Source organism: Notechis scutatus, chromosome 1 (genome assembly GCF_049901735.1).
Source record: "Notechis scutatus isolate UNSWTSFEM ecotype Mainland chromosome 1, rNotScu1.2, whole genome shotgun sequence".
Taxonomy (NCBI): Eukaryota; Metazoa; Chordata; class Lepidosauria; order Squamata; family Elapidae; genus Notechis; species Notechis scutatus.
In genome coordinates this window covers 239451181-239474898 of record NC_142009.1, presented here as the reverse complement: position 1 = coordinate 239474898, position 23718 = coordinate 239451181, and the positions used below count along the sequence as shown (strand labels likewise).

Below are 23718 nucleotides of genomic sequence, written 5' to 3'. Positions count from 1 at the left end.
CATTGCAAATATCAACAGGGAAACCACAAACCCAGCAGGGATCCTTGAGATAAAGTATAAGATAAGGGGTACGATAGAATAATATACAGCTATTCTTTAAAAAAGATCAGTTAGTTTGTTTTACTGGCTGTGGTTTGCTATCATTTTTAATTATTACTCTTTAATTATTACTTCTTCTAAGAAGAAGAAAACATATATGTCACGTAAATGCACAATGGGAGTAAGGCTTTATGTCAGGTGCAAACATAATGAGAAATTAGTATTTCTGCCATCTTGAAGCATCCCATCAAGCAAGGGGGCATTGGTGCATCCCTAAAGAGATAGAATGGTAGCCTTTCTTTTGATCCTTGAGAACAAAGAATCCACAATTTAAATTATTCATTTCATATATACAGTCATTATTTGCATTTGTTTCATCTGAACCCTTTTTTTAAGCTTACACACACACACACACTCACACAAAGAGCTGCTAGCAATGCCAAAGGAAACATTTATAAATGACTGCACACATATCTTGAATGGCAAAGTAAATTATTTTTAAAATATTTAATAAAGGACAGGGGGCACAACTCTAACCACAGTTATTTTCAAGTTTTGTTTTCTCCTTAAATCTAGAGGAAAAAACCTGACCCACACAAGTCCATATACTGATATGTTAATAGCTTGATTTTGAAGGGCTACATGTTTTTTTTTTCTCATCAAAGTAAAGCAATAGATTTAATCCATGATAGTACAGTACATACCATTGTTGAACATGTCAATTTTTGTTGGATTTACAAGATTGGATCTAAGATTGGCCCCACATCTCTGTGTCTCCAGAATACCTTTAGACTTAGAGAAATCATCAGCTGATAAGTTGATTCACTTCCAGTTCTGCTATTTTGCTACGTTTGCTCTGACACTATGGGGTGGACAATTTTCCATACCACCCTTCTTCCTAAAGTGCAAAGGCTTTGCCATTCTTTCCCACCCAACCATCCCAATTTACACAGGCAGTGGGTTTTTTCAGCCTCCATGTTAAAGACATTAAAAGGGAAGCGCGCAGGTTGGTGCACTGGTTTTTCATCTCCCACTTTGGCCAACTTGTCATTCTCTTGCTTCCTTATCTTCTCCAGCCCCAGAGAACATCAATAAAGAGACCTGTGCAGTGGTTCAAATCCTCTTCAGAAGAATGATCCTGATGGGAGGATGCCTGGAGATAACTGCTGGTTACCTAAATGTGGGACACAGTGGCATAATGCCTTGCCTTGCCTCCCCTTGTCTAGAATAATTACAGCTATATGTTCAACTGAACCTGATGTGGTGATTTGTGCTATCAGGTCTTCCTTTGTCAATAATAGCTGTGGGTTTCCTTCCAGAGTGGAGGGGCATAGAGAGAACCGTTTGGAGTGGGTGGGTTAGCTGCTGGGTAGTGGCAGCTTGAAGCGTGTCTTCAGTCCCAGAGTTTTGTCAATGACTTCCACAGGCTGCAGACTGTGCCACTGTGCCATAGGCCTGCGAGGATTAGCCAGCATATCTGACCAGTGGCGCAACTGGTTCCCTGTAGCTCGGCAGCTGAGAAACAGCTTTCCGATCTGGTCATCCTTGGTCACTTTGTCACGATCCCAGACTGAGATCACCAGGTCTACATTCTAGAATGAAAATTACAAATCAGAGAGATGAGAAGACAAAAAGGAAGGGAAAACAAGGGAGAAAGATGGTTTTTACAATGCAAACAGAGAAATCTCATATCTCCTTACAAGGCGTTCTCTGCATGGAGAACATTTCGGGGAGTTCATGCCTTTTTAACATTATAGTTTTTGTCACTTTATGTCCCTCTTTTGTGCTCACATACATTATTATTTCTCAAATGTCTGCCCAAATCCTGCTTAAAAGAGCTGCATAATAAAGATTCATGGATAAGGACTTTAAACTTTCCACGATGTCTTGCGATGCACCCTGGCAAAATAACACTTACAATGTTACTGCAAGATGTCAAAAGAGCAGACTCCTCTAACCCTATTTGACACCATTATGGTAAGTGTTAAATATGGTGTTGATATTTTTCTTTCTTTCTTAGTTATTATGTTAATTTAGTTTAGTTAATAGCTTCTTGTAGCAAAAGAGAAGCACAGTAGCAGGAATGAAGTCACAATAAGAACCAAAACAGACTTCAGTACAAGTATTCCTCATTTAACGATTGTTATTGAGATCAGAATTTCCATTGCTAAGTCATGTGGTCATTAAGCAAGACATCACATGACTGCAACAAGACATCCATCATGACTGGTAAGCAAAGCACCCATAATAGCTAAGCGAGACATGAGATGATCACGACTTGCAATTTTACTGCTGGCTTCTCCATCGGCTCTGCTTGATGGAAGCCAGCTGTGAATCAGGGAAATAATGATCACATGACCACTGCAATGGTTATAAATGCAAGGAACAGTCCTAAAGTTACTTTTCCAGTACCATTGTAACGTCAAACATTTGTAAACAGGGCAGTCATTAAACAAGGACTGCATAAGAAGATACATTTTTACAGCAGGCTTAAGTAACGTGAGCTCAAAAACTTCTGCAAAAGCAATGATGCTTCTAGAGATTATTTTGTTCTCCAGTAACCTGGTTCTGCTATGAAATGGCTTCTCCTGGGCCTACCTGGATCAAGTTGAAAGGCACTTCAAAAACAAACGCTTCATTGAAGTAGGGGCTTAATGTGTTTTTCTTCACACTTGTCTTCTTTTTCTTCCATTTCTTTTTGTTCAGAATAAGTTGCACTTTGACATATGGGTCTGGTGTGGAAAGTAAAAGCAAAGAACAGTTGAGGCAATTTAATCCAAAAAGAATTTTCCCCAGACATTAAAGTGTTTCCGAATACCATATTGCAAGCTTTTGGATCTCCATAAAAAAATATTAACTCAAATATTAGCTCCTTTATTATAAAGCTTGGTGGTTCTGCCAGCAGCCTTGTAGCTTGACTAAGTATTTGGCATGGAAGAGGGGAGAAAAACACTGAACCTCCATGAAAAGGTCATCACGAAACTGTAATGTTGTTGTGAGTTTTTGGGAGAAAAATATAATTCATCCCCACCAGCTTTCACAACCAAAACAAATCGTATTACTCAAATGTTATATGGTTCCCTTTCCTTAAACAAAAATAGCAATAGCACTTAGACTTATATTCCGCTTCATAGTGCTTTACACTCCCCCTCTAAGCGGTTACAGATTGCTCCCAACAATCTGGGTCCTCATTTTACTGACCTGGGAAGAATGGAAAGTTGAGTCAACCTCGAGCCCATCAGGATTGAATTCCTGGCTGTGGCCAGAGTTTGCCTGCAATACTGCATTCTAACCACCGCGCCACCACAGCTCTTACAAAAATCAGAGTAATCTCCTTTTGTTCCAGTGATCAGGAGGAATTTGATAGCCCTTCTTTTCTGACTAACAAATTTTTAACAAAAGACATTAGCTTTTCTAACCTGCAGCTCATTTCATCAGGTACATAGATCCACCTGAATGAAATGAAATGAACTACAGCTCATAATAGCTCTTATCTTTTAATGAAATGTGTTAGTCAGAAAATCAGATTCCTTCTGATTTTTGGTTACGATAGATAGATAGATAGATAGATAGATAGATAGATAGATAGATAGATAGATAGATAGATAGATAGATACAGTTCTCCTATCTCTCTTCCACATCACTGTGATACCAATAAACAGCAGCTATGACAAAACTCACCCCACTTTCATGATGCAAGAGAGGATTGTAGTTCTTACAACAGAGTTCCATGCCATGTTATATCTTCCCTGCTGCCAAGATCAGCAGTAATTCAAATCAAGAGAGCTAATAGGGGCCTTCACATGTGTCAAATTGGGGGCCCTGCGGGCCGGATGAATCACGCCATGCCCATCCCAGCTCCACAAATGGGGAAAATGTCACAAAATGTCACATGACAGCAACATGATGCAGCGAATTTGACGTCCGTGCAAAGTTTAGACAAAAGAGATTGAAAATATAATGGGACTCTGGGATCCATTTCAGCAACATGCATTAACAGGCTCTAAATCAGCATGATATTCCTCTGCTCTCCACAATGAGCCTTAGGAATCTGTCCTTCATACCTGATAATCCATCTGCATCCATAACCTTGAGCTTTTTGGCTTCCAAGATAACTACCGTTAATTTGCTGGTACTGGGGACATATCGCAGTGAGAAGCAGATTTCTCCAAGGTGCTCTTGCTGTGAGAAACAAAAAACACAGGAAAAGCCAGACTGATATACTGAGAAAAGATAAAAGGATGAAGCCAAAAGTTGTTCTAACATAGCTCTAAAATAGGAACACTCTGAGGAATACTTTGAAGCAATTATTGTTGCTCCAGAAATCATTTTTCTTTTTTTCTTTTTTAAAACAAGTTTTATTAATTTTCAAAACACACAAGTCATCATTATCCATTACATGTTTAAACCTTTTTCCATTATAAATTTAACAAGTCAGATAAACTATAATTCTGTTTTAAACCATTTCCATATAAACATACCAAAAACCTCTTATCCAATTTCCCTTTATTTCTCTTTACTCTTATTCAATTTTATTATTATTATTTCATCTACTTTTTCTGACTTAGTTACCATTATTCTCATTCTATATTTCTACAAGGTTTTATTAATTTTCCCCCAAAAACCAACATAATCACACAACACACAAAACATAAAAAGATCTTTTGGAAAGTAACTTGGACCCAGGTATCTCTTTTCATGGACTTCAATTATATTCAGGCTCATCTTACATATCATTACTTATTTTATTTACCATTCTAAGTCTTCTATATTAACTTCTCCACATATTTCACTCTTCTTGATTCTATCTTAATTAATCATCTTAATTTGAGTCATTATATTTATATCTTTTGTCCATTCTCTATTATACCTTTGTCTCATTCCTTTTAAAAAGAAAGAAATTTCTCCTGAAATCACTAATCAGAGTATGATGCCTTTCTATCTCCCCACTAAATTAATCAAATTAATCTTTAAAATACCCAATCCGATTTTGCTTGGTACATTCTAACTGAATAATACATCTAAAACAATTAAATACATAGTTAAGCAATAGATTTAAATATTAAAAACAAAATACTATAATGAAAGTTTTATAATAACATCAATACCATAATCTTAATAAACTCTTTAATTAAAGTTTAATATTCTAAATCTCCCCTCATATTATATTTTCAAACCAATCATTATTAACATTCCAACATTTTAATCTCTTATCAACTCTCAAGCCATTTAAATTTTCTATTTCTGATACAATACTACAATATCATCTTATGTACCTTGCAAAATCTCTTTGAAGAAATTATACTTATCCTTTATCCCTAAAAAAAATTTCTTTTTTCTCATTTAATTTCAAAACTTTGTAACTTTTCTCCACCTTTTCCCTTTCTTCTTCCCCCAACAAACCTTTCTAGCCCCCTTCTTCTAGCCTCTGCCTTACTGGCTTCCCTTCTCTGTCGCATTCCTCTTCCCTTTTGTTTACCATCCTTATATTGATTTTGCACCTTGTTTTTCCCTTTCTTAAATGTTTTTTTAAATCTTAAGTCCTTTATTTCTCTTCTTTTTCCTCTTCCTTCCCTCTTGGTCGAGTTCTGAGATTTATTAAAGATGGCTTCCTTTCTTTGTTCTTCTTCTGCTGTCTTCATCTGTTGCAATGTTTGTTGATAATTAATAAGCGCCATTTCTAAAAAAAGGAAGGCTTCTTTCAAACCAGCTTTACCATTTTGTTTTGCTTGCTCATAGTCTTTTCTCAGTTCCTCGATAGAAGAAGCCATTATAAATCTTTTCTTTTCTTTTCTCTTACAACAGCCAGAATATTCCAAAGGAAAAATAAGACAATCCCAAAGTTCTCAGTCAGTCCAAACCAAGACAGAGTTCCCACTCTCTCCTCCTGGGGTAGTATCAATTAAAGAAAAGGAAAGTCCAAATCTGTTTCTTAAAGTCTTATTGCAATATATTTTAGTCTTTCAATCCTTAAGGCATCTCCTCCAACAAGGTCTTAGCATACAAATATTTTTTTTTAAGTCCTCTCTTTCCCACTCACCGCTTAGAGCCAGTTTTCACCTAAAAAAATAGGTTTCTTAATGTTCACTTTTATTCCGTAAAAAGAGGGTAAGCTATCCTTTCAGCACCATTAAACTGCCGCTTTTTTCCTCTTCTCGAAGGTATCATTCAGAAAGTCATACTTTTCAGGAATTTTGTTAAATATGTCTTAGAGTCCTAGGAACCAAGAAAGACTTTCTCCTCTCAAGCACTTTCTCCACTTCCTCCTGCGCATTCTAACCCGGCTGCCAGCTTCTTTGTGGCGGCCATTACGGACCGCCGCTGCACCGTCCTGGGAAAAGGGGGTTCTGCCGGCCGGGAGGGGGTCTGCAACACCCCCAAACCCTTCTCCGGATCCCCCTACCTTCAGCTGCCCCTGCAGGGCAGCCTAGCTCCACTCCGCCTGGGTCGGAGCCCCAAAACGGCTAGCGCGGCAGGGATTGCGCAGCTTCGCAAATCCCTGCCACTGCGGCCGACAAACCCCACTTCCAGAAATCATTTTTCTAAGCCCAGAAAAATGGAGAACTATACCATTGACACCACAGAGGTGAAAGTATTCTTAATTAACCAACTTAATAGGCACCAAACTATTTTCTGCTGTAACAACCTTAATTCGTTTTTAAAAAAATGTTTTTGTTTAAACTTGGGCAAATTCAACTTAAGCCAAGCGACGTATGAAGGATGATGTCTATGATCAGACTTCCAGTCTTTAATAAAGGTTGACATCATTTATTTGCATCCATGAGCCATTGGACACTTAGGACTAATGGGCAGAAATATGAAGTGGAGAGTCTTCCCATGCTGTCCCTGTGTGTCTCTCTCAGATATCTTGTTGATACTGAAACAAGTTGCTGTGCTTAAGAGGCAAAAGGTACGTTCTCCTCCTCCTTCTCTTGGGTTTTACTCTCTGAGTGAGGCTTTTCTGTAGTTCTTAACAAATCTTGTTTTCTTGCAAACATTTCAATACCCTAACTAGATTAACATCAGCAGCTCAGGGAGCACCAAGGACCCCTCAAATCTAGCTTTTAAATCAAATGTGGTGAATGTCTGCTTGCATTTGTCCTCTGCATCCACAACAATGATATTCTTTTTTGGTTAGGAGTAGTGTTTTAAATGGGGTGTCCTTCTGCTTAAATCACTTGATATCGTTTCAGTGCTCTGCTTAAGTTAATAGGCAAATACTTTCGAACAGCCTTCTGCTGACTTCAGATGACCAGCAGAGGGCTCCACCCTTAAAGTGCAGGAAAGAGGAGGTTTAAGCCTATCCTTGAGCCATTTTTCTCCCGTTCACATCCCTCGGTCCCATCCTTGTGTGGGTGTTATTAGCATCACTAGCAACTGGCATTTTCCAAGCTGGCAACTGTGGAAAATGAGATGGGAAAGTAGTTTTGTTTCTCTGAAGCACTATACACACAGGAAAAGGGTGATCTGATCAAAGACCTCCTACAATATATCTATGTTAATTGGAAAACCTTGGAAGGGAAATTAGGTATAATTTGAAAAATATTGTTTCTATTCCATTGGTATGTCCAAATATCTGTTTTTAAATAGAATTTCCCATTTTTTTATCCCACAAAGTGAATGCATTAGGTTCACATGCTGCACTGATCTAGGAGTTTGTTTAAATCATTAATTGTTGAATAAGACATAAAGGCTGGTTTCTTATATACTATAAAGCATAAACCATGTTGACCGATTATAATGGCTATTGTTACACTGCATGAGAAATAATCAATGAAACTACATTATAACTTGATATATAAACCATGATTATGAATCCAACCAATTGCATGTTGATTCATTGAATAAGAGTGTGTGTCTGTGTGTAGACAGATACACACACATAAACATACCCCATACAAAGTTCACAATTTGTAATATCACAAGCTTCAACCAATCATTACCATGAGCAGCTGCCTGTGTGTTGCCCATCAGTAAAATCCATGCTCTGGGCAATTGATCCCAAAGTGAATATGGTTTTCTTGAACAAAACGTAACATTACTGCTCAATGGCCTCAGCACACAAACTTCATTAACCATTCATATTCAGCCTGAAATATTATCAGTTCCCTGGTAATATAATTGCTAATAGCGCCCTCTAGGGGATATTCCATTTCTACATCAGTAATAAAACTATTAGAATTGTCTCACAGATGTCAAGGTGCTGTCAAGCTAGCATGCTCACAAGCCAAGAATACTTATTTTTATTTATTCACTTCTGAGATTTGTATACTTCCATAAGCCTACTGATGATCGACAACAGCAACCCAATTATTTTAATGAGCTTAGGGAATGAAATGTGCTTCTTTCTATCTTGGAAAATTGATGTTCACTATCTTTTGATTAAAATGGATTTCAAGGGAAAGAAAGACAATCTGTCTCCAAAGATATAATAACATCTACTATCAACATATGCTGAATTCAAATGAGATGTCTTCAAACAGCCTAGATTGATGATCAAGAGAGACCACACTTGGTTTGATATATACTACAATAGACAAAGAATCCATTATTTATTGAACCCTTTCCAAATGTTTCCCTTTTTGGATGTGACTGTTTAGTATCCCTTATTATAAAGTGAGTGGACATTAATGCAGTTTGGACCTTGTCTCCATGGTGTTGCCCTTATCTTCTCCCTCACTAATGGAGGAGATAAGCATCAGCTATCATCAATTACGTTGGTATAATAATAGAATTTTCTCTTTAATCCAAAAACTATTCAAGAACAGTTTTGATATGTGCAAGTGTCATGCCCCTGGTAGAGACTGACTCTGAGGGAGAGGAGGAACAGCTGAGAGGGAGTGGAAGTGTGGCTCCGGAGGTTGTGGAGGAGGCTGGGGAAGGGCAGAGGCCGGCTGGGCAGTTAGAGGAGGACCCAGGCCCATCCTCTCTCCATCCTAGGGCACGCAGGGAGGAGAGGATAAGGGAGAGACGTTGTCTACTGGGGAGGAGAGGACCTTGATCCTCTTCATGGGCTGCAGCTGTGACAACTGGATAAAAGGACGGACATGCGTACAGGCGAGTGCTGGAAACAAAGCATGGAAATATCTCTAATTTATGGCTCCTCTATGAGTTTGGCGTCCTTCCCCAGTGTGTGTTCTGATACCTGTGGACATCTTCAAGCCCTTATCTTGCCTGGTTTGTGTTGTTTTTTTACTCTTTATAATTTAAATGGCATTTCTTACTTCCTGTAACTGCTTCTGTGAGAGTTTTTTTTGTCTCCAGTCAAGGATATTTGGAGCTTGGAAGCAAAGTGAAGGAATAAAAGGGGCTTCACCTGTTTTTTGTGACTGTGTTTATTTTGTATCCCATCCTGGGTCATCCTAATAAAATCTTTCATCTTGAAAGGTATGTTAGGAGGCTAGAGGTACAGAGAAATAGTGCAGTTTGGGAGTGTTGGAAGCATAGACATCTCATAATCACCCCTACAATCATGAATTACCTCCACCTCAGTCATTTCTCCCTCAGCTTTTTAAAATGCCTTCTTTTTTTCCTGACTTCTGTTTACATCTATCCAGGCTTTGAACAATGCAGAGAAAAAGAGAACACTATTTCACTGAGAAAAGAGTGTGTGTGTGGGGGGGTGAGTTTATGTTCATTTGCTATCGTTCCTGTACTGGTTGGTCTTGTGCCTTCTTCCTTCCAAAATCAAGAAGACAGTTTCAGTTCTCCCACCCTATAGAATCTAAACTTTCAAATCCCTCAAACCCTGAGCCTCTATATTACATTATTTAAACATAATAATAGGGTAACTTTAAGAAATTGCTATCCAACCATTACCACAAGATTCTGTGGATGTTGGAAGACATATTGGAGATAAAATGTGAACGTTCCAGTGGACAACTTTTCTGGTATAAATGTTTTGTAGATTTGTTGAGCCATTATTGCAGAGGTCTATAATGAATTACTTAAATCCAGTAAATTGTCTTTGTCTTTTTATGAGGCTTCTACAGCACTGATTTTAAAAGCAGGTAAAGATTTTGAGCTTTGTACAATTTATAGATCCATATGGTAGGTGCAAGAATATTTATTGCTTTTTGTCTAGATGATTTCAGAGAGCGTCACCATGCATAATTCATCCAACTTGGTCTGGACTTTTCAAAACCAGACAGTATCAGATAATTTACACTCATAAATAGGTATGTTATACCTCGAGATAAATTGGATTCTGGTGTATTAATGTTTTTGGATGTTGAAAAAAAGTTTAGACATGGGTAAACTTAACTTTTTTAAGCAAGACATACGTAGGGATGGATTCCCAACTTCTTTTATTAAATGGATTGAAATTTATTATTTGAAACCAATAGTAAATGTAATAACATTTTTAATTTTTAGACCAGTTGAGTTATCAGATGAGTTATAGTATAGCAGCTGTCATGGTTGCCCAATTGCTCCATTGGTTTGTGACCTAATTCTTGAGCCATTAACAATTATTCTGAAGCAATCTTATCATATTACTGGTATTACACTGGCAAATACCATGCTATTTAGATTCAGAATTTAATTATTTTACATGTTGCTGATATTTGAACAATATTGTACAAATATTCTCACTTATTGCCTCACTAGATTGATGGTATATATTCAAGTTACAAGATTAATTGGGACAATTTAATTTACTTTCTTTGGAATCTGATTTATAAACAGGTCCATATAAGTTGTTGGTCTTTGTAATTACAAAATGTATTAAATATTTTGATTTATATCATTTTAAAAACATCTCAAAATATGTGGAAATTAGTATATTGAATGTTAAAGGTAAGATTCTGATGGCTAATGGATGGAGTTAAAATCCATTAAATTTAATGTTATTAAAATGAATATTACAATCTAATAGATGCATATTTTAAGATATGCACTGTTGTTAATTCCAAATAATTATTTTATTCAGATCAAGAGACTATTGGAAAATTTATATCAGGAAAATAGACTACCAGGAATTGTAGTGGCTAAGCTGAAATTATCTTTGATAAAGTAGTTTTAGTTTACCAGAGTCTCAAAAGTATCACTAGACATTCGTGTTATCATTTATATTTATGCAGAATGAGAATTTAACTAACTACCAACAATTATAAGTTCTATTGAAAAGTTGTTATGTATTTCTATTATGATCTTAGCAATTATTTAAATCAGCTCCACATAGCAAACACAGTCCTTCATTTCCTGGTCAGCAAGCAAGTAGCTATAATTGTGACCATCCACTAATCTCATGAATATTTATTTTATGGAAGAAGTCTACTGTAAACATAAGAAGCAAGACTTTCTATTGGAAAGTATAGGCAGACACTGGAATAATTACTTTGAATTAATTACAGAAATGATTATTTGAAGGAATGTCAACAACTTCAGGTAGAATTTTCTTTGCCTAATACATGTTTCTGGCAATATAAACCAATTTAAATGTTTTAATTGCTCAATATGAAGCAGATATATAAGCCATCATTTTTGATGGAACCTGTTCTGAAATCAAATCAATTTTGCACCTAAAGCAGAAATGTGAAAATATTTTTGAAGTTGAAATTAACTGACATTATGATTTATGGGACAAACAATTGGCATAACCAATAATAGAACATAAGTACATGCAAATCTTTAAAAAATGTTTAAAATGTTGCTTTGGTCCTGAGGTAATTCTGAATTCTTTGTACTCTTAAAGAATGTATTAGAAAGGATGGACTGTATATTTTCTGTGTTAGTGATGTAAAGATACAATAATTATATGATTTGGTTGTATCCCTTTTCATTTCTTGTTGAATATTTAAACATGTCTTTGATCTGCTGCAATATTATAACTGATCAATTAATTGGATTATCTCTTGGATGTGTGTATTTTAGTTTTTAACATTTGTTTTGCTCATTCTTAATGTGTTTGTATTGCAAATGAAGATAAATATGAATAAGAGATGCCAAAATGGGACACTAAAAAGCAGACAAACTTTCTATTCTGGAGTCCCCTAAGTCAGGCCCACCCTGTTTTTGCTGCAGACTCCTGATTCATATATTTTTCTCTGTAGCTGGTGACTTACTGTAAAGGAATAGCAGTAAAGTAGGAGCAGAAAATTATTCATAACTATACCAAAGGGCATGTTCAGAAATCAAGACACCACCTTTTGTCAAGGACTCAGAATAGAACATTCTGGTCCAGCCACAAAGGCAGCCAATTTTATGCCAGCATTGTTTTGAGCTGACTCACGGATGGGTGGGATAATCCTTTTATCCAGCAGTAAGAACGCTCTTTCACCACAGCTTAAAATTTAACTACATTTCTATGCCAAATCAAAATGGTTGAAGTATGAAAGGGAAGCATCTGCTCAAGATATACTGTAGATGTGTGGTTTCCAAGGTGTGCATGCAGATATTCTGGATCCATTGACTGGTGGGTTTTCTTGATGCTCCATCCTACTCTTCATTGCATTCGAATTCCTCATCCTTATTTCATTCTCTTACACTCTCCTTATACTACTGCAGAGTGTTTCAACTGCTAAAAGAAACTTAAGAGGCAGGCTGGGAGGTTGAAACATCTTTCATTGACTGCCTCCCTGAAAATGCTGCACAGGATGGCTAACTGATAGCAGGGGTGGGGTTCTACCAGTTCGCACCTATTCGCTAGAACCGGTTGTTAACATTCTAAGCAGTTCGGAGAACCGGTTGTTAGAAGAAATTACTGGCCTAATCCTGTAAGGAAGGCAGGAAGGAAACATTCTGGTGTTGCTTACAGAAACTGCCTCTCCGTTAACCCTTATTACATTCTTGGCAGGACTAGACTTCCTGTCTCAGGAACGTCTCTGGAGTTTTTCCCCCCTCCTTTGCTGGTACTTTGCTTGTGTGGAGTGACCATTCAAAGTTACAATGGCACTGAAAAAAGTGACTTATGACCATTTTTCACACTTACGACGGTTGCAGCATCCCCACAGTCATGAGAGGCCAGGCGAGGAGATGCGTGCCTCGATGTGAGTGATATTGAGTTGGCCACACCCAGCCAATAACATGACCACCAAACCATGACCACCAAGCCATATCCACCACCTAAACAGAACCAGTTGTTAAAAAATTTGAATCCCACCCCTGACTGATAGAGGTTTTAAAAGAGAACACGGAGTTTCTTTGATTCAAGGCACTTTCACGTTACCACTGCATGCATATCCCAATTGCTCAGTTTGAAGGTGGTACACAATAAGACCAGGTATTGCACTTCATCAGCCCACAAGTCAAGAAGCAATATTTCCTTCCCTGACCTTTCAGAACAAGGAGAAAAAAAAATCACCATCCCACTATATCCTGAGGAAACAAAGTTGTCCTTACCCTCATTCCAAACAAAATAGAAGTAAAACAAATTGCTTGTATACTCTCATTCATAAGAAAGGCTGAGCGCCAAAGAATTGAGGCTTTTGAACTATGGTGCTGAAGAAGACTCCTGCAAGTCCCCTGGACTGCAAGGCGATCAAACTGGTCAGTCCTAGAGGAGATCAACCCTGACTGCTCTTTAGAAGGCCAGACCCTGAAGATGAAACTCAAATACTTACAGAAACTCCCTCTCCGTTAACCCTTATTACATTCTTGGCAGGACTAGACTTCCTGTCTCTGGAACTTCTCTGGAGTTTTTTTCCCCCTCCTTTGCTGGTACTTTGCTTGTGTGGAGTGACCATTCAAAGTTACAATGGCACTGTTAATAGTGACTTATGACCATTTTTCACACTTATAACTATTGCAGCATGCCCACAGGGACGAGAGGCCAGGCGAGGAGATGCGTGCCTCAATGCGAGTGATATTGAGTTGGCCCCGCCCAGCCAGTCACATTACCACCAAGCCACGCCCACCAACTAAGCCACGCCCACAGAACCGGTTGTTAAAAAAATTGAATCCCACCCCTGACTTGTGACTTCCTGCTGGCTTCCCCATAAATTTTGCTGCCAGCTGTTAAGCTTGCAAGTGGCGTTCACATCACTGTGGAGCACAGTAACCGTCATAAATTGCAAAGTTCCCAGTGTCCACAGGGACACTGCAAGGGCAGTAAGTTCAAGGACCAGTCATAAATCTATTTTTTCAGTGCTATAGTCATTTCAAATGGTTGATGAACAAGGCAGTGAGTAACAGTGGTGGTATTCTACTGTTCAGCCCAGTTCGGCTGAACTGGTCATAAAAAAATGCTACCGATTCAGCTGAACCAAAGGGAGGGAGGGAGGGAGGAAAAAAGGAGAGGAAGGAAGGACCACAAACCTTGGCACTAGATGCACCTTCAGAGCACAGCAATACAGGGCTGGAAGTACCTGGTGGTCATCTAGTCCAACCCCCTGCTCCAGAAAGTGAGTTTCTGTCTTTTGACCCCCTAGTCACATGACCACATAGCCACGCCCACCCAGTCACATGAACACATAGCTGCGCTCACCCAGTCACATGACCACAGAGCTATGCCCACCAAGCCACACCCACAGAAATGGTAGTAAAAAAATTTGAATCCCACCACTGGTCAGTAAGTGAGTTTTACCTGTATGGTACATTTGCCAGTTTCAGCATATTGCAAGAAGATCTTTACTTTGAAAAAAAAATGGCTTCCTTCTCTCCTCTTAGTCTTTACCACATAAGTGTCTTGATATTAAGTGATGAGTTGGCTTTGCTCCAATGGTACAAAATGGGTAAATTTATTGCCACTACATTGTTTATGTAGCCCTGTTATTTATTTAGTTATTGGAATTATAGCCTAGTTTATTACTAGAGATGAACATTTGGCAAATAATAAAAATCAAATCTAGAATATCGATGAATAAATTAATATTATATATAATTAACATAATTAAATAATAATTCCTATTTAATCACCTCCTAATAATATCAACTTACTCTGACCACTTCTCTCCTTGAAGAATTTGATTACTTCAAAAAGCAGATTTAGAGTAAGAGTCTTTTGCCAAGAAAAGTGGTTGTTTGAACATGCATATAATGTCTTACCACTAAGAACTAATTTTATCAGACTATTCCAAATTATTTTTAAGAATTTTAATAATATTAAATCTGCAGTATCTTCCTAATATGATGCCCTCCAGAAACTGGGATGCAATTCCCATTATCTTAATATAGTAATAAGAATAGGAACTTTTTCTAAGTGTCTTAGCTCACAGAGCATAGCGATAGCGATAGCACTTAGACTTATATACCGCTGCATAGTGCTTTACAGCCCTCTCTAAGTGGTTTGCAGAGTCAGCATATTGCCCCCAACAATCTGTGTTCCTCATTTTACCAACCTCAGAAGGATAAAAGGCTGAGCCAGTCAGGATCGAACTCCTGGTGGTCGAATTCAGAATTATCTTGCAATACTGCATTTTAACCACTGCACCACCATGGCTCCAAACCATAATGTTTGGCTTTGCCTTAATGAATTAGGAAAATCCAGCTACTGTAGTTTGTGAGCCATGTCTGAATCCAGAAAGTCATAAGTAGTTTAACAAACTATGATGAGCTGAAATGTGGACCTAGGCTATGCAGTTTCATATAAAAATTTCAGCATCCTGGTCAAGTTGTACATACTGCTAACTTCCTAAGTGAACAGAAAGTGACACAACCTCAAGACTGCACAAAGTTAAATACAGCATTTTTTTATCAATTTCAACACATGATATCTATGTGCAGTTCTTTATAGCTTCAAAATATGAAAACAATGAATATGGTAGGTGCTAAGTTTGAACGCTTTGTAATACATTCTTTGACAGAAACAAGAGTTTCCAAATGTTTTGCATAGCAAAGTATAAGTCTTTCTATTCATGATTTTTGGAAATGTTTTCTGTTTTTCCTTGCAGGAACCTTTGGTCATGGTTGCATTAAAGGTGCTATATTATCTGTTGCTAAACTTTTCAGTAGGTGATTCACAGACGGTATTCTTTTGCAAATCTGACAACTTTTCAAGTAGTTCCACCAGAGAGTTTTCTTGGTTTTTCAGATCTACTCTGGACTTCCACAGTTCCACATAGCTTTCCTCTCACAATGTTTCTCACAGCTAAAATTGCTAGCATTCCCCTACTTTGCAAGACATAATTATCTTCATTTTCAAATACTCAGCTCTTTTAGAAGAGTCAAGGACTATTAAAATAAACAAACATCACAGCCTGATAGATTTGAAGGTTCAGAATGTTTATATATCCAATGGAATTTTCTTCACCTAGGTAATTGTAGACTTAATGACTCAATCACCTTCAGGGGCCATATTAACCACTGTACTGTAAAAACTATAGCATCAAATCAAATTAATTTCTGCACCTGCCAATAGTCACAATGTTCTTATTGTGAATCTATAATCAACTGCTCCTAAGTTGTTAAGAATGCGTTTAAATTTGTAGAAAGATGGTGAGTTTAACATTATACTGTTGGAAGTTAAAATCCACTCCTCTCCTAGAAAATTGAAATATCCTAGGAAACATTAAAAAGGCAGAATATTTCCCCTAAAAAGAGTAGAAATTCAGAAGCAGAAACTCACCTCAGAAGCAGAAACTCAGCCACCCTCCACCTTTACTAATGGGCCATTACTCTGGCCAGCCTATTTTACATAACAAAGATTTCCAGGTAGAGCTAAAGCAATTGCCCAAAGCCCTTTCATTACGTCATCACCCAGCAAGGCTCAACCAAGCCTGGGACTCAAGACAGCCTACAGCAGAGGTGGGCAAACTTTTTGGCTCGGGGGCCGCACTGACTTTTAAAATTTGACAGACGGGCTGGGTCACCACAAGATACGATACATATAAAAAACTGCATTTGTTAACAGTTCCCCTTTTCAAAGTGAGGGGAGGAAAGAGTTTTGTTTTTTAAGTGGAAGAGACGCCTGCCGTACTCAGGGTAGGAAAAATAACTATTTTTTTCTCCGAGACACCCTCCAAAACTCAAGTTTGGCGTCATAGTTAAATTTGCACAACATAGATAGATAGATAGATAAAGTGGCCGCGGTTACATACGGACCAATCTTCGGCGGGCCGCATAAAAAAGACCAACGGGCCGGATGTGGCCCACAGGCCGTAGTTTGCCCACCCCTGGCCTACAGAGTTGCCCCAGCATGGCCCCATGGGAGTCTGACAACCAATCAGAATGCAAGCTCAAATTCAAATCCCAACAGAGGGTGTATAAGGGACTCTCAGCATCTCAGCCCTTCCTTCTTTTCCTTCACCCAACATCTTGAAGCATGTGATCATCCCTTCCTTCTTTGGAGTTCTAAGCCATGTGGTCCTGTCCACCATTAAACCATCTTTCCAAACAGCCTCCATGTTTCCAGTGTCCTTTTCCCCACTTGGAACTGAACCCAGAAGGATATTTCTTCCAACAATACTATGTAAGGGTTGTGATAGCATCTGTTCTTTTGAGGATTTATCAACGCTTACAATCTGAACAGGATGTCACAATATTTTGCATACAACAAGAACTAAATAGATTTATGACTGTATTGATTCCCTGCCTTTCTACCAAATAATGGTACCCAAGGTAGCTAATAGTACACAGAATAAAATGCTCACAAATTAGGGACAAAACAACAACAACAAAGCTATTTTTCCTGTTCTCAAAAGCCTGGCTGAAAAAAACAACACCTTTTTATTGTTGTTCTTTACTAGCAGAACAGAGTAATTTAGTCTAATCTCTTTTCACAGGGACTGCCAAAACTGAAAACAAACACTGAGTAAATGCTCTCATTGCTAACTTTATCTTACAGGCAGGGGTGGGATTCAAATTTTTTAACAACTGGTTCTGTGAGTGTGGCTTAGTTGGTGGGAGTGGCTTGGTGGTCATGTGACTGGGTGGATATGGCTTGGTGGTCATGTTATTGGCTGGGTGTGGCCAACTCAATATCACTCACATTGAGACACGATGCTCACCTGACCTCTCATGACTGTGGGGATGCTGCAACAGTCGTAAGTGTGAAAAAGAGTCATAAGTCACTTTTTTCAGTGCCATTGTAACTTTGAATGGTCACTCTACACAAGCAAAGCACCAGCAAAGGAGGGGGAAAAACTCCAGAGACGTTCCTGAGACAGGAAGTCTAGTCCTGCCAAGAATGTAATAAGGGTTAATAGAGAGGCAGTTTCTGTAAGCAACACCAGAATGTTTCCTTCCTGCCTTCCTTACAGGATTAGGCCAATAATTTCTTCTAACAACCAGTTATCCGAACTGCTTAGAATGTTAACAACCAGTTCTAGCGAATAGGTGCGAAGGAGGGAAGACAGCTAGATGTTGTGTACTCTGTGGTTTTTGCAATCTCAGCCAGGTTGCCCAACAACCAAGCATTGAAGTTCAGTAACATTTGGGGGGGGGCACAACCCCGTCAATTTCCATACATCCTATTATGTTGCCTCACAAAAGATCTTTCCTTCCTTCCTTAGCCACATATGCCCCACATGCAGAAGAATTTACAAAACCTTCAGCATGGGAAACAACTCCTATATAATTAAACTCCTATATAACAGTAAAGTGATACAATCTGCATAATCAAGCTTAAAGAGCACTTTTGACTGGTCAAGAGAATCAGCACCAAGATCTAACTCTTCAGTTAAATAGAACCAGTCAGCATTTTCAGCTGAAGGCAAACCATTTGTTTCCATGTCTATATGATACAACTTTGGAAAGCTTTAGACCCATAAAAATGGGGCTGGGAGTTGCTTCCCTTGCCCTGAATGAATAAGATGTCAGGTCACCCTAATTAGACAAAATTTTCACCCTCACATCTGAGATACGTACCTCTAGCTTGCCAGCTGGAGAAAGATCAAGCCATTGTTCCATTACATGCTGTAAGTCCACATCCACAAGAGGCAGACACACCTCACCAATTATGTCATGCTTGGAAAAGCGGTTGAAATCATACACTTGCATGACCAGTATAGCTTCAGTCACCTCTGCCTGGGAGACCTAGAGAAGAGAGTAAGAGGAAAATTTCACTCCTACCAGTGGACAAAATCCCATGTCCTTCAAAAATGACAACGCAGTAAATCTGAACGATATGGGAAAATCATCCTGCAAAATAAGAATGGTGTCAGAAAGTTGTGTCCAAGGTCCATTTTGCTCAAGATTGGTTCTCCAACATTGGTTCTCCAACAGGTTGGACCAGGGGTGGGATTCTACCAGTTCTGTCCAGGTCTGTAGAACCAGTAGCTCTGAAGAGCAGCAGACATAGAACCGGTTCTATGTCTGCTGACGTTTTGGCCTACCTGTCCGCCCGGGCTCTTACCTGACCTTTATTTCCTGCTTTTTCAACCTCAGCTGCTGTGCAAGGAACAGCTGCAGTTGAAAAAGCAGGAAAAAAATGCTGTTTCAAACGCTTCTTCTCTGCACTCAGCGCAGCTCAGCTGTCCAGGCAGCAAGCTGATGATGATTTACAGGTGCACGTGCAGTATGCAGGAAAGCACATCGTAAATCACCAAACCGGTAGTTAACCCTGTCGGATCCCACCACTGGTTGGGATCTGTATGGATCTTGGGACGGAGGGGAGGAAATGGGGTTACCAAAGTCAAATGCCACAATGAAGAAGGTGTGATTTCAATGGACGACAGGGTGTCAGGATTCCAGCAGTTACTCCAATTAAATCATGAGTCTCAAGCCACACTCCCAAAACTAAAAAAGATTTATTTAAAGGTAACATTCTATATCTGGCATAGAACCTGGGCGTGGCCAACTCTGAGACATGTAATTCACTGTCATCCTTGATCCTGCTTTTCCCCCCAGCCCTCTGGGTGTATCATCCAATGAAAAATGTCCATAGCCAAAAGTCATCAATCATGCTCTCCAATTAGATTTTTGCACGGTAGAAGTTTCAGTCATCTAATCAGTGTTTGAAGAAAATATGAATGGAATGTACTTTTGATTCTACACTGCCATCTGCTCTTTGAAACTCCCCCTTCTTTCTGTTGTCAACTATAAAACCTGTATACAAAATGTTTTATGAGTTAACACGAAGTTTGTAAACTCAACATCACAAATCATACTAAAGTCAATTAAACTAACCAAGAACATGAAATAACAATGAAAAATTTGTAATGAATAGTTTTGCAAACTTCTAACCTAAATTTTAACAATACCAAACTGAATTGAAACAGGTCAATGAACTTATAGAGGGCCTTGCATCCTACCTGAAAAATGAAGCTCTCGTTGTAAACAGGATTGAGTGTTTTACGATGAACTTTTGTTTCATACTTCTTCCTTATGTCAGACGTCAGGAAAACAATTACGTAGGGATCAGAGGTACCTCCACTGTCCATGGCCTTTAGATCTGCTGCCTGCTTCACTCCAACTTTCAACTTAGAGAATCAATTAAAAAATATGAAATTTTTGAAATTGACAATATGTATTAAGTTTGCAAATCTGTAGAAATGGGCTATGAGTGGAGGAGCAAACCAAAATGCTGTAGAAAAGTAAAATTTATAAAAGTTGTGATATTAGATCCTCTGGATGAAATTTGACACTAGGAAACAGTTGGGTTTATTTCTGCTGTATTGGCCTCCCTACTGCATAACAACATCCTTTCATCAACTTCTAGATTCTGTCACTGAGTTTGACAAACTTTAATTTGTCTAGATGGCATTAAGTCATGGAAATTATCTAAGTCATTGAAGGTCCAAGGCATGCTTAGCTGCATGTTAGATCTATTTTTTATCCCAGACAATTGTGACATGATCTGTTAGTAGAAGACTTTACCATCAGTCCTTTACCATGATCTGATCTTTCTCTGATTGCTTGGGGTGTTGCCCAAACATCATGGGGAACAAAGCAGTGCTGGGATTCAATTTTTTTTACTACCGGTTCTGTGGGTGTGGCATGGTGGGCGTGGCAGGGGAAGGATACTGTAAAATCTCCAGTCAGAGGTGGTATTTGCTGATTCTCTGAACTACTCAAAATTTCTGCTACTGGTTTTCCAGAACTGGTCAGAACCTGCTGAATACCACCTCTGGAACAAAGACCTATTGAACAATCACAGCCAATCAAAATACTGGACTCATATCAGAGGTGGTATTCAGCAGGTTCTGACCAGTTCTCGAGAATTGGTAGCGGAAATTTTGAGTAGTTCAGAGAACCGGCAAATACCACCTCTGATTGGAGATTTTACAGTATCCTTCTCCTGCCATGTCCACCAAGCCATACCCAGAGAACTGCTAGTAAAAAAAAATTGAATCCCACCACTGACCCATATTGATTTCAGTGAATGCTTCAACTTCTCCCTCAAATTCTGATGGATAGTTCAACTAAAGCCTTAGTCACTGCCTCACGTTTGTTGGAGTAGTAATGAATATGAAGAACCCAGAAGCTATGAAGGTTAACAGCATTTGCCAATAGGATGCTAGCTTTTCTAAAACTGGTCATCATTAGATGAAAGAATCAATGTACAATAAAGGAAGACATACAAGGTTGCCCAGTGTTATATGTAGAAATAACATATAACATATATTCTTAAGTTTTCGTGGGTACTTACATGTATGGTATTCAGCTTTGTTCGGGTATTTTCCCATGTCATTGTAGTTGTGCTTTTAAAGTTGTAGCAACGTTTCGGCAGAATCTCATCTGCCTGATGATGGCAGATGAGATTCTGCCGAAATATTGGGGTTTGTATTTTGGCTTGAGAATTAATGTAAGACATGCTAGGGTCATTCTGACCTGAACAGAACTGGTTAATGATCCATTGTGTTCAGAAGAATATAATAGGAAGATGCCATGAGAACAAGGGCAGTGTCCAAAGAAAGGGAAACAGGTGGTAAGTTATGGGTGTGGCGTAGGGAATTACATAGTTGGATAGATTGTGAACCCAGGAAAGGGGCAGAGACTGTATATTTGAACCTGTATATATTCCTCAGCCTTCCTGGGGGAGGGTGTCTTCTGCTATGAGCAGAATTCCCTTTTGCAAAAGCTTAATAATAAAGCTCTTTCATATTGTTCACTGTCTCTAGATGTGTTTTGTGATTTTTCTCACACCCACATGAAAACAAAACATGTGAAATGTAGGGAAGGAAAAGTATTTCTATTTAATATTGCTTTGTAATAAAAAAAGGAGTGCAAATTTGTCACCCTGTGAAATATACCTCCTGGCCACGGAAGTCATATTCTAGGGAATATTGCAGCCGTCCTCGTTTCTTATCTTCCAGTCCACATTCAATGTCTTCCAAATCAGGTTGGACCTACATCAAAATATTAGCATCTTTCATTCAAACATTCAATGCAATTCATACAATAAATGGTCTATGAAGTATGACTGACTTTGGGTTGACTATATATATTATATGCCATATTACATTCAGGAACTCAGTGTGTCCCCCACTTCTATTTTTCCCTATAACAACAATCCTCTGGTGTTTATTGTATTATATTCAGTTCTTGGAGACACAAAACCAATTCAAAATCTATCAACGGCAATGAAAACATTGTACTTTGAAAATGTACAGGTAGTCTTTATTTAACAACAGTAATTGGGACTGAAATTTTCACCTCTAAGTGATGCAATTGTAAAGTGTGTTTGGTGATATTACTTAGTGGCAGCAGTTCTGGCCATCCCTGGTTACTATTGTTAAGTGGTTCCTCGTGGATTAAGTGGTTCCTCGTGGATGCGTCCACAACTTCTGATTTTCTGCCGATTCCTCATTGCTTTTGCTTGTGGGAAGGCATAAGAAGAGATTGCAAACTGCAATTACATGACTGTGGGACACTGTGTTGGGCAGAAATCCGGGCTGGTTGCTGAGCACCCTGTTTGCCCTCTGGGTCAGCCAGACCTCTGAGGACCAGTCATAAGTACCCTCATTCAGTGCCATCACAAGTTTGAATGGTCACTGAACAAGTGGCCATTAACTGTGGATCACCTGTACTAAGAAATAGGTATTTGGAGCCAAGGAGTAAAAATTAGACCTGTGTATGATTTCATCAGTGATCTATCAAAGATATTAATATACTCCAAGATTGAGCTTCTGTGTCATATCAACTGTTTCCAATCACTTAGCTACCGGGGACATCTACACAGATGATCAAATGTCAAGATAGCAGACACAAGTGAAAACTGAAGTTCTGCCTCCTTCTTAATAAGTATCATAACTTTGATTATGCATTCATGTCCTCTGATTTGATTTTTTTTTTTTTGACTCTCTGATTGCCAGTTCTTGCTTAACCCCTACTGAGATCAGTTGGATTGTATCCATCTTGTTTTCTTTTCCCCCTGCCATGTATTTGTACTTCAAGCCTAGAAGCCAGGCTGTCTCCTAACTGAAAACTCATTGAAGGTTCTCCAGGGGTTTCAGTCCTCTTGAAATTTGAACTTAAAAATCAAAATGCTATTCCATCCAAAAACCCAAGAGTACCTACCAAGCTGGCTGTTGTGGAGGCACCATTAATGTTTCTTAAGTTGAGCTTCTCCTTCTTCTTGTGTTTCTTCTTGCAGCAGCAGCACTTGATGATACAGATAAGGAAAAGTAGCAGAACTATGCCTGCTGCTACAGCAATTGCTATGAGAGCCCATCTGGGTACTGTTTCAGTAGCAGGAGACAAGAAAGAGGGAAAAAAATCATGTAATGCAAATCAGGGAATCGTTTCTGGAAAGTACAAAGATTTGGAGCAGAGATGGTATTCAGCAGGTTCTGACCAGTTCTGGAGAACTGGTAGCAGAAATTTTGAGTAGTTCGGAGAACCAGCAAATACCACCTCTGA

The 23718-nt window shown here is 38.7% G+C and overlaps 1 protein-coding gene across 1 annotated transcript in view; it reads right to left on the bottom strand.

The window, feature by feature from the left end:
• Positions 1 to 531: 531 nt before the first annotated feature.
• Positions 532 to 23718, bottom strand: part of SYT8 (synaptotagmin 8) — a 32990-nt gene continuing 9803 nt past the window's right edge. The window contains exons 3-9 of the mRNA XM_026668252.2: positions 23377 to 23537; positions 22110 to 22205; positions 20169 to 20336; positions 18784 to 18951; positions 4104 to 4221; positions 2638 to 2771; positions 532 to 1631 (exon numbers count right to left, since the gene is read on the bottom strand). Of these exons, the coding sequence (XP_026524037.1) occupies positions 1398 to 1631; positions 2638 to 2771; positions 4104 to 4221; positions 18784 to 18951; positions 20169 to 20336; positions 22110 to 22205; positions 23377 to 23537 (1079 nt within the window). The 3' untranslated portion in view covers positions 532 to 1397. The remainder of the gene's footprint in view (positions 1632 to 2637; positions 2772 to 4103; positions 4222 to 18783; positions 18952 to 20168; positions 20337 to 22109; positions 22206 to 23376; positions 23538 to 23718) is intronic.